General features: G+C 43.6%; 1 protein-coding gene across 2 annotated transcripts in view; it reads right to left on the reverse strand.

Annotated features, from left to right (window-relative positions):
* Positions 1 to 2,000: 2,000 nt before the first annotated feature.
* The window catches only part of ASL (argininosuccinate lyase), a 60,129-nt gene continuing 49,823 nt past the window's right edge, over positions 2,001 to 12,306 (reverse strand). For both annotated transcript variants that reach the window (XM_040424786.1, XM_040424788.1), the window contains 5 exons: positions 10,661 to 10,720; positions 9,187 to 9,270; positions 8,092 to 8,172; positions 7,115 to 7,221; positions 2,001 to 2,851 (listed from right to left, as the gene is read on the reverse strand). In XM_040424786.1, the coding sequence (XP_040280720.1) occupies positions 2,704 to 2,851; positions 7,115 to 7,221; positions 8,092 to 8,172; positions 9,187 to 9,270; positions 10,661 to 10,720 (480 nt within the window). In that variant the 3' untranslated portion in view covers positions 2,001 to 2,703. The remainder of the gene's footprint in view (positions 2,852 to 7,114; positions 7,222 to 8,091; positions 8,173 to 9,186; positions 9,271 to 10,660; positions 10,721 to 12,306) is intronic.

The raw sequence follows: 12,306 nt of genomic DNA on the forward strand, positions 1-12,306 counted from the left end.
AGGCACCTCGACATACGAAAAGCATGCTCATCATCATTCAGTAGTCACGGTAGAGCTGAGCTACACCCATCACCTATTCTGAGCCATATAAATGAGGAGGGTAGTCAGCATGCACTAATAGAAACTGTGGAGGAGATTTATCAAGATCTGCATTTTCGTTACCGGTCTTGATTTTCCCTGTGCTGGAGGATGCGCCAAATGTATGCAGAGCGGGAGGCCTCTCTTTGATTTGGTGCATTCTCCCGCTGGCCATGCGACAGACTAAAATCTATGGCAGGCTCCTAGCCGCTGAAGATTTCTGTCTGAAAGGGGTATTCCGGTAAAGTAACTTCATTTTTGAAAAACTGCATTAAGGCTGCAAGCTGTGACCCAACCAGAACCCAGACCTATACATATAACCAGAGCTTCAATTTACTTTACAATCCATTTGTCTAGCTCCTGTGTGAGCCGGCAACGCACTGAGTATGATGGCGCCTGATCTTCCCTCACAAAACTACAATCCCCACAATCCCTAGCTTTCCTGCTACTGTTTACTGATTGGCTGCCTGATGTACAGTCCGGTCACGCCCCCTCTACTCAGTAATCACCAGCAAACTAACACGCCCTTTGTTTCACAAGACATTTAGCTAGAGAACTGATAGCAACACACTGAGCATGCACGACCACACAGAGGCTCAGAACTACAGGTCGATGCCATGGTAAATTATGAGGAAACACAGTGGGTAGCAGAGGAAGAAAACTACTTATAACTACGGAACGGTAAATCTGTGAAATTTACTTTATATTAGGGGATTATTAATGATGAATTTGTCTAAAACAGGCATGCTCAACCTGCGGCTCTCCAGCTGTTGTAAAACTACAACTCCCACAATGCCCTGCTGTAGGCTGATAGCTGTAGGCTGTTCAGGCATGCTGGGAGTTGTAGTTTTGCAACAGATGGAGGGCCGCAGGTTGAGCATGCCTGGTCTAAAACATGTTATAGTTATGGTAACCGGACACCAGAAAACTGGAGTGAATGCAGATAAATGTGCCAGGCCTCCTGCCCCAACCCCTGGCTTAACACACTTTTTTTTTCTTAAAAAGCGTCAAGAAGGGGGAAAAGTCTCAAATTTTGCTGCAAATATGGCATGCATCAAAATTTGTAACTTTAAATAGTTGCGTAAATACTATATTAAGGCCCCATTCACACGTCCGCAAAAGGGTCCGCACCCATTCCGCAATTTTGCGGAGCGTGGCCCCGAACTTCCGGGTTTTAGCCCCGAACTTCCGGTCCGCAGCTCCGCAAAAGATAGAACTTGTCTTATTCTTGTCCGCAGCTGCGGACAAGAATAGGCATTTCTATAGGGGGTGCCGGCCGGGTGTGTTACGGATCCGCAATTTGCGGGTCCGCAACACACCACGGACGTGTGAATGGACCCTAAATGTCGCCGTGTCTTTATTCACCTACAAAGGCTTGAGGACTGAATAAAATACACAAAACACAATACATTTTATTGATTTCACAATTTATTTTACATTAATAAATCAAGTTCACCACTTGCTGCACCCAAATAAGCAAATCCGATATAAAAGGAGCCTTCACATGCGTCAGATTTTGTTGCAGAAAATTTCTATGACTGAAGATAAATTCCATTCATCTGAGTGGTACTTGCAGAAATCCATGTGCCCAAAACCCTATTCAGATGAATGGAACTGATTTTCATTTGCAGTAATTTTCTGTAACACAATCTGCTGCGGGTGAAGCCACCCTAAGGCCACCTGCACATGGAGCGGGATTTGAGACAGAATTTCTGTGTGGATTTCGCTGCGTTTCCACTCCAAATTCCATATCTGTTGTGGATTTTGTTGCAGATTTGCCCTGATCTCATTGCATTGCAAAGGGTGAAATCTGCACAAACAATGGACACGCTGTGGAATTCAAAGTCTACAAGGCAGGACAAACTCTGCACGGAAAAAGTATGCAAAGTGTATTATGCTGTGTTTTTTCGCCCACTAGAATCCGCGCTGAAAAACAGCACGTGATCCACATTGTGTGCAGTTACCATAAGGCTGGGTTCACATGTCCCGGATTAGTTGTGGATTTCACTGTTTTTCGTGCTGCAAATCTGCAGCGCCTTACAGTGCCACCAAAGTGAAGGAGTTCTTAGTAATTCACATTCACACATGAAACTGACCTCTGGTGCAGCATGTCAATTTATACAATGGATTTCACTCTTTCCAATGCAAAATGACTGATGGAAATCACTGACCGAACACTGACGTGTGAATAAGGCATAAGGGGAAGTAAACATGTCGCACACCTCCAGCATTTTAATAGTAAACCAGAATGAAGACTTGCTCAGCTGTTCTCAGAACTCCCACAGAAGTTAATGGAGCATGCTGGGAGTTGTAGTTTCACAACAGATGGAGCGCCGGATTATATATTTCACAGGAGAGGAAGGCAAAGGTAAGGCTCTATTTTAGCATGGTTGCCCAAAGAAATTCCTATAGTTTTGGGTGGCGGTAACAAGGAAGATCTGGCCTGAAGTGGTTTGAAGATACCTGGCAGTGGAATACTAGCTGCTGCTTACATTAGTATTAGCACTGCAGACAAAGACTCATTTCATCTGCTGATGGTCCCAGTACTGTATAGAGCGTTGCTCCCATATGATATTATGTAATTAATTTATACAATTAATACCCTGTCACAGACAATTCATGATCTTAATGGTCCTGGTGGTTTTTCATCCAGTTTCTGAGATGTTCTACCTGCGCAACCACACAGCTCTTCGCTGTCCCCCCTGCTGCTGTGTACTGCTCCACGCTGTTAGTGTAGTTCCACAGTTTGGACACATCACTGGCAAAGAGGGGACTGCAGAAAGCATAAAGACAGAACATATAAAAATGCAATATGGTAAAATGAAAGCCAGTAAGCAAAATGCAAAACATAGTAAGAAATACAGTAGATCTTGGAAACATTTAAGTTTGAGTCTTGTCTACTTTATAACCTCCTACAATACGGCTGGGACTTTGTTGCAACAAGGAATATATTGAAACACTAGCAGAAGGACCCATCTTTGCACGGGTATTTTTCATCTATTTCCTTTAATGTTTGTGTGTCGTTAAAAGATATCGACAGTATCCACTATAACAATGACATCTACAGTACCCCGCCCCTTTAACAGCGACCTCCACAGCGGCCTTCCCCCTTAACAGTAACATCCACAGCGCCCTCCCCTTTAACAGTGACCTCCACAGCGGCCGCCCCTTTATTAGTGACCTCCACAGTACCCCGTCTCGTTAACAGTGATTTCCACAATAACCCTCCCCCTTAACAGTGACCTCTACAGAGCTCTGTTTCCTTAAAATGTGACGTCCCCAACACCCCGCCCCCTTAACAGTGACCTCTACAGCACCCCTGCCCTTAACACTGACCTCCATAGCGGACCATCACCTTAACTATGACCTCCACAGTTCCCTGTCCCCTTAACAGAGACCTCCACAGCGCCCGCCCCTTTAACAGTGACCTCCACAAGAATCCCGTCCCCTTATCAGTGACCTCCACAGAAGCCTGCCCCTTTAACAGAGACCTCTACAGCATCCTGCCCCCTTAACAGTGACCTCCATCAGTCCGCCCCTTTATTAGTGACTTCCACAGTACCCCATCTCCTTAACAGTGATTTCCACAACACCCTGTCCCCTTAACAGTGGCCTCTACAGCAATCTGCCCCTTAACACTGACCTCTATAGTGGACCGTCCCCTTAACTGTGACCTCCACAGCAGACTGCCCCTACGGTGGCCTGAGGTCTGGTTTTAGGGATGTTCTTTTGAACAGCAAACTCTCAGACAGCAGCACTGTGCTGTCTGAGCGTGAGCTGCAGGGAGAAAGTCACTCTCCCTCCCACCCCTGCAGCTGACAAAAGTTGATTTTTACCTTCATTTTTTCAATCCCCATCGGCTGCGGAGTGGGAGGGGGACGTGGCTTAGTGGGACCTGGGGATGGGTTTTTTAGTCCGTCTTTTGAGGGTGGCTTGAATGGCCACCCTACCTGCCCCTGAACTGTGACCTCCACAGCACTACGCTTCCTTAACAGTGTCATCCACAGCGCCCTGCCCCTTTAAAGCTGACCTACAGCAGTGAAGAAAAATGGTGTAAAACTGTGTGTATGTGGAGACTAAGGGCCTGCGAGCTTCTATTGGCTGATGCATTTTTTGGGAATATCTCACGAAGGGATGTCCTTTTGAACAGCTCACTCTCAGACAGCAGCACTGTGCTGTCTGAGAGTGAGCTGCAGGGAGAAAGTCACCCTCCCTCCCACCCCTGCAGCTGACAGAAATAGATTTTTACTTTCATTTTTTCAATCCCTGTTGGCTGCGGAGTGGGAGGGGGCATGGACTAACAGATTCAGGGGGTGTGGCTTTTAAGTCCATCTTTTGAGGGTGGCCTGAATGGCCACCCTACCTGCCCCCTGAACTATGACCTCCACAGCACCCCGCTCCCTTAACAGTTTCATCCACAGCGCCCTACCCATTTAAAGCTGACCTGCAGCAGTGAAGAAAAATGGCTGAGTTGTTATGGAAACCTGGTGTAAAACTGTGTGTATGTGGAGACTAAGGACCTGCGAGCTTCTATTGGCTGAAAAGGGACATGTAACCGTGTGTATGGCAGTTGGGATATCAAGAAAAAGACCTGCAGGCTTCTATTGGCTAATGTAGGTCATGTGATGTGCCATATTTGCATTTTTTAAAAATATATATCAGGAACAGTATGTGCTAGAGAGCCGAGACCCGGTCTAAAACCTTCCCGGACACCTGATGTACCTGTGTGCAAAATTTTGTGATTGTAAATGAGACGGTGCGGATTCCTTTAGTGGACATACACACACACACACACACACACACACAGCTTTATGAATTAGATGTCACAGTCAGACATAGACATATATATGCTGTTTTATGACTTCAGGTGACTACTGTTTTACAGTTTAGCACCAAAGGCTCGTAAATACAACCATATTTTCTTCAGTGTGCTACAAGTTTTTTTTGCTGATTGCACACTGGGCCACTTATTTCTATGGTGCCATGCACACGTTAATTTTTTTTTTTGTGTGCCCAATCCGCAAATCTCAGCCCAAGCCCTATTCTTGTGTGTACATGTAGATGAGAATAGCCCTCTCTAGGATTTGGGAGAAATTGCACACATTGTCCAGGACAGATACTACATATATATGATACATGGACCCGATCTCCCCTTGGATACCTCTCATGAATTTTGTGTAAGTCCTTAGATGATACTTACTTTTCACTGATCTGCACATTTTTATGAACTTAGGCTTCGTTCACATCACCGTTCAGCCTTTCCGTTCTCCTGCTCCGTTATAGGAGCTGGAGAAAGAAAAGGACGGAGAAGGCACATAACTGAGCCAAACTGAGCCAAACGGAGCCTAAGGACCCCATAGACTATAATGGGGTCCGTTATTTCCGCTCAGAAGATGATTTTGCATGTACAACTTTTGTCTCCGCTTCAAAATCATCTTCTGAGCGGAAACATAACGGACCCCATTATAGTCTATGGGGTCCTAAGGGCTCCGTTTGGCTCAGTTATGTGCCTTCTCCGTCCTTTCCGTTCTCCTGCTCCTAAAGGGAGAAGGCTGAACGGTGATGTGAATGAAGCCTAACAGAGATGTTTATATTTGCTCATGTTTTTTGCTTTTCCATTTACTTATGTACCTTAAGATTTATCACATGACCTATGTGGGCGGTTCTAGACCCAAGGGGTGGGTCAAGGCCCACAGGGTGTACACTCATATATATATATGTGGAACACTCGTGTATACTGTCACTCTGCTTGAAAAAGACTCATCGTAGTCGAAAAGTCGTATTCTTGGTGAATGATTTAGGAATTGCATTGAAGACATTGAGTGCTGCAGTACTTGTCCCAAATCCTTGATTATCAGGGGCCTGCTGGGCTAAGGCCTAACACTGCTGGCACCGCCACTTCATGGACTGTCCAATGTGCTGCTTAATTTTGGATATTACTAATAGCCCTTTCTATTTATGAGAGAAATAAAGAAAGCACATGGACACTATCCAGATTTTGCAGACCAAAATACGAACACGTCCACACATATGAGACCTTGGAAAGACATGGGTAAAAACTGACACCTGATAAAAGCCTATTTTAAAAGTAGTTGTACATTAAATTTTTTATTTTTTTTTGACTTTTTAACTGATAACCCATCCTCTGGATAGGTCATCAGTATCTGATCAGTGGGTTTCTGACACCCCGGACCCCACCGATCAGGTGTTTGAGAAGGCACCGGCTCCGCCCCATTCAAGTGAATGAGGCTGAGCTGCGATATCAAGCACAGCCGCTATACAATGTACGGCGCTGTGCTTGTTGAGCAGAGAGAAGGTAGTGGCACTTACAGGAGTGTCGCGCATTCTTAAACAGTTGATCAGCCGATGAAATACTGATGACCTATCTAGTTTCGGAAAACCCCTTTAGAGAGGATTTTGTCTGCTCTCTTGTTTACCCTCTTACAAAAGCTGTAATTAAATAATAACTCTGGGTTGTTGCAGTCCTCTCTTATTCCTCCTGAATATTTATAAAACTTTTGACAACTCGGTTTCATCATTCCCCTTGACCCACCACAGTGTGATCCTTTTAGCTGGGACACACCTGAAACTGGTAACATCCATTTGCCAATGTATTCATCGTGCATTTCCATGAACAATAACAGAGGATTGTTTACTAGAAAATAATACATGCCCAATCTGAAAGAGAATTTCTATTTTGGATAACCTTTATCATAAATTACACTAGGACACTGATTTGAATAGGGAGAATCAGAGACTCCGTCAACTTTCTACTTGTACGTGCATTACACAATTTTACTTTTTAAGAATGGGTCTCTCAGCCTGGAATTCAGCTAATCCGTGTTACTTCTCTTCCTGAAATGACTCAGCAGTACACTAGAGAAGAAGCTGGTATGACAGAAAAGCCTGCCCAGTGTAATACATTGGGTATTGTGACAGCCCTGCTGGTTGGAGGACCTTCAATCTCAGATAGGGGTCTGACTGGGAAAACAAAACAGCTAGCCAGAATAAACTTACACCGTTGCCAGTAACATACCTGATGCTTTTTAAGTCCTCTATTGAGAGTTTGTTGAGAGTGATGCCCTTGCTTTCTGCTAGCTGGACAACTTTTCCAGAGACGCCATGCGCTTGTCTGAACGGCATCTGTAATCAAAGAACATCCATTCATAGAAAATGAAACAATTATAACTTTAAAACCTTAGGCTGGGATAGTACATCATGAGCTTACCCCTCAGTCAGTCTACTGCCCCCCTAATTCATTGCTGGGGGATTGTATAATGATGAAACACTGCCAGTCCTCATAACTGGGGCATTCTGGGTCTGATATAGACCACATGTGGCCTACAATGCTATTCTGTGCAGCCCCTGACCAGCTGTCATAGACATGCCTGTCTGTGTCTTTCCATTTAGAGAGATTTGTAAGTAATGATGGTGCACTGTCTGGCCATCTATGGGGTCCCCATATATTGGCGGAATGGGGATCTCCTGACCTCTCTACGGCCCTCAAGAAAGGAGAGAAGTTTTCTGAGAGAAGTGAAGCAGTCTACAAATAAGATAACCATGGTCTCTTCCTTTGTGGAGTGCGACCAGGGGAGACAAGGACACCCCATTCTCCTGACAGTTGGGAGTTCTTGGACTGGCACCTATGATACATTTATGCCTTCTACTTTTGACATAACATAAAGGTCTCAGATGGTCAAGTTTTATTGTGGCCCTTGGCATTGTTTCAGTCTTACAAGGTGTCCTAGGACCAGAAGTGGTTGAGTATCCCTGGTCTAAACAAGCATTCAAGAGTAAAAGGTCTCAGCAGAACAAAGCCTTCTGCTACCCTGATCATGTTTTACAATGTGCCAGTGTGCAAGTAAAATGTCTCTGCACGGAGTGCGGAATAGTGAGGGTATAGTATTTTTTGTGTGGGTTCTGTTTTTTATTTTCTTTTGCATAGGTGTAGCATTATATAATACATATACACCTTATAATATACAGTCAATAGGTAAATCGGAGATCACTTACCCCTTTCCTGACCAAATAATAAGCAATGTCCGTAGCCAACATATCTGGACTCAGAGCTTTCTCCATAGCCTCTTTGTTTATCTAGAATACAGAATTCCAAACCACAACTCAATATGTGCCTTTCCAAACAGAACGGGGGAGGATTTATTAAGCCTTCTATGCTACTTTTGAGACATAAAAAAAGTTGCAAATCATGCCATAATTTGTCACTTTTTTTAAGTGAAGAGAAATAGGGAGGGGCTTAGCAAGAGGGGGTGAGGCCTCCATGGTCTACCATATTTACTTTAATTTAGGGCTGACTTTCTGGTGCTTGCAGTGTCAGATGTGCCCATTTTATTAAAGGGGTTGTTTCATGAAAAATTTTCTACAGTTTTCAAACCAGCACCTGGATCTGAATACTTTTGTAATTAGACAGAATTAAAAATTAGTATAGCCAGTGAGTTATCCAATAAAATATATCTGCATAGCACCACCTGTTACCTATTTTTGTAATTTCTCTGTCCACCTCCTAAGATGGACGCACATGCTCAGTTCTATCCTTCAACGCCACCAGATGCAGCAGAAAGGACATACCCCTAAGAAAACCTACTGAGCTGCCAGCTTAAAACAAATCAAGGAGAACAACTGGAGCATGAATGGGAAGATCTCTGGACCCATGGGAGGTGCAGGGCTGGTTCTAGCTTTATTACAAAGAGATCGTCATGTACCATTTTTGGGTCATTTTTTTACATTAAATAATGAGATAACCCCTTTCATAAATTAGTCGCATTTCACTCCAGCGCACAGGGGATCAAGACTGGTTTAGAAAAGACCAGTCTTTATAACTCTCCCCCATAGGTTTTCCTGCATGAATCCAATTCTGTATGTGCTGTGAGTTGTCTGTTGTCACTACTGCACAGGTATCAGTAAATCCTATTGACAATGATCCGACTGAAATGTTGTTCCACGGGTGAAGAAAAGTAGTTTTTTTATATTACAGATGAGATGTTCGATCGGTGTACATACTGCTGCTTTATTATACTCTAATGCAATCAAATTCAGAACACTCAGCTATACAAATAGTAAGCAAAGTGAAAGGCAAAACTAGGGCTCTACCTGTAATGTGGAGATCACTCCGGATGCCACCTGAAGCACAGCACATATGGTGTCATAAACATCAAACATGGCCTCCTTGTCTTCCTACATACAAAAAACATGCATTTAATAACCTTTTGTAATATACTTTAATGTTTACAATCGGAGTGACTTTTTGATGACAGAAGAAGAGATTGCTTTAAGGTGTCCAGGCTACAGATAATGATGAACTACCCTTAGAATAGGTCATCAATATCAGATTAGCAAGGGTCCAACTCCTGGCATTCCCCCCCCCCCCATATCAGCTGTTTGAAGGGGCCTTAATGCTGATGTGAGCGCTGCGTCCTCTTCAATGGTCTCCTTTATGGCAGTAGTGCACTGTAATTACTATTCACTTGAATACTGGAGGATGTAGCTACACTGCACCATCGCTACCAGAGAGCCAGCATGCAGGTAACCACTGAAGAGGACGCAGAGCTCACACCAGCACCACGGCCCTTCAAACAGCTGATTCGTAGGAGTGCTGGAAGTCGGCCCCCCGCTGATATATTGATGACCTGTCCTGAGGATAGGTCATCAATATCCGAAGCATGGACAAACCCTTTAAGACCATTTGTAGTGGTCTATGTATGCATTATCAGAAAACACTATAATATGCATATGTACGGCCACCATAATACTTCCCACATAGCAGGTGACCCATTATGGGCAGTGGATATCTAAGCTACATATGGATTCTTTAGAACGTTTTGTAGTTTGAACATAAACCATGTATAACACATATGTATATAAATATGGACATAAATGTGTCACAAATGGAAGGATAGCAGATGTAGTAGAAGAACAAGACAACCATAATGCAGGTTGTAAGGAGGAAGCAGTGAAGGTGATAGAGGCTAGAACCAGGAGGAAGGAAGTGAAGAACAGGAGGAAAGATAACGAAGCTTCCTTCTGCTGAAAGCTATGCACATTACAACAACAGTTCTTAAAGATCTACATGAAAAATGTCACACTGCAGCAATAAGTGTACTACATGCCTAAAAGTAAGTGCTCACCCGTCCACAGCAATTATATGTTCCAAAACAGTGTGCATGAATATGGAGTTGTACCCCACTCCATTCTTAAAGAGGAGATCAATGGGGTCCAGGTCATTACTTCTTTAACACCACACACTCATCAAACCAATAATTGTTTTATTTCTCTTACTTATCTAGCAGCAACATATTCCGCAGCACTGTACAGATAGGGTCATTACTCACATCAGTCCCCTATGGGGATAATCTAAATTCCCTACCAGTTTTATCAGTATGTTTACTGGAGTGTGGGAGGAAACTGCAGTACCCAACCCAGAGGAAACCCACCACCTCTATCTAGATGTCACCGTCAGTCAGATTCTTACTCAAGACCCCAGGGCTGCACAGAAACAATGCTAACCACTGAGCCACCCTGCTGCCTCAGACCAGGCTTCGCTGAGTGGGCGCCAGCCCATACTCACCTGTAGGTCCTTGTTGTATGTGCTTGGAAGGCCTTTTAGTGTCATCAGAAAACCAGAGCACTTTAAAAGAAATACATGTACAACATGTTTGGAATATTTAACTACAGCAGTTTTATGACCATACAATTAAAAAGGCAATCCATTCTACTTAAAAGGTGCAAATAAACCTACTGCAAAACTGATAGGCGAGGACTGCAACTTCTGATATAGAATTCAAAAATCCTAATACATAGTAACTGCATGGACCAAAAGTTTGGACACACCTTCTCATTCAAAGAGTTTTCTTTATTTTCATGACTATGAAGGCATCAAAACTATGAATTAACACATGTGGAATTATATACATAACAAACAAGTGTGAAACAACTGAAAATATGTCATATTCTAGGTTCTTCAAAGTAGCCACCTTTTGCTTTGATTACTGCTTTGCACACTCTTGGCATTCTCTTGATGAGCTTCAAGAGGTAGTCCCCTGAAATGGTTTTCACTTCACAGGTGTGCCCTGTCAGGTTTAATAAGTTGGGACCATCAGTTGCGTTGAGGAGAAGTCAGGTGGATACACAGCTGATAGTCCTACTGAATAGACTGTTAGAATTTGTATTATGGCAAGAAAAAAGCAGCTAAGTAAAGAAAAATGAGTGGCCATCATTACTTTAAGAAATGAAGGTCAGTCAGTCAGCCGAAAAATTGGGAAAACTTTGAAAGTAAGGGCTGTTTGACCATGAAGGAGAGTGATGGGGTGCTGCGCCAGATGACCTGGCCTCCATAGTCACCGGACCTGAACCAAATCGAGATGGTTTGGGGTGAGCTGGACCGCAGAGTGAAGGCAAAAGGGCCAACAAGTGCTAAGCATCTCTGGGAACTCCTTCAAGACTGTTGGAAGACCATTTCAGGGGACTACCTCTTGAAGCTCATCAAGAGAATGCCAAGAGTGTGCAAAGCAGTAATCAAAGCAAAAGGTGGCTACTTTGAAGAACCTAGAATATGACATATTTTCAGTTGTTTCACACTTGTTTGTTATGTATATAATTCCACATGTGTTAATTCATAGTTTTGATGCCTTCATAGTCATGAAAATAAAGAAAACTCTTTGAATGAGAAGGTGTGTCCAAACTTTTGGTCTGTACTGTATATGTTCTCTTTTTGTAAATCTGGTTAGTCTCCAAGATGCACCTGAAGCCCTGTCAAAGAGGTTTTCCCACAATACAATCCATAGGATAGGGGGAAAGTATATAATTGGTGATTGCGGTAGGGGCAACGTTGGGAACGCCAATGATCACTAGAACAGGGAATCTATGCCCCTGCATAAATGGAGCAAGCGCACTCCGTTCACTCTCTATGGGACTACTAGAGATAGGTGATCACTGCACTCGGCTATCTCCAGGACACGGGATCCCTGGGGTTCACAATCAGATATTTATCCCCTATCCTGTGGACCACCCTTTTATCCAAACCAGACTTCCTGTGACAGATTTTCAGTTCCACCATATACTATGCATACTGTCTAGGTCTTTGAGAAGACCATCTGCCCAGAAGACTAATTAAATGCAATTTAAGATGTCAAAGTGCTTACCATGTACAGGCAAAATGCATAACCCCAATGCAAATACTGTTCTGTGGGATATTAATCATGGACAATAGTGGGC

The sequence above is a fragment of the Bufo bufo genome, chromosome 3, assembly GCF_905171765.1.
Source record: "Bufo bufo chromosome 3, aBufBuf1.1, whole genome shotgun sequence".
NCBI lineage: Eukaryota > Metazoa > Chordata > Amphibia > Anura > Bufonidae > Bufo > Bufo bufo.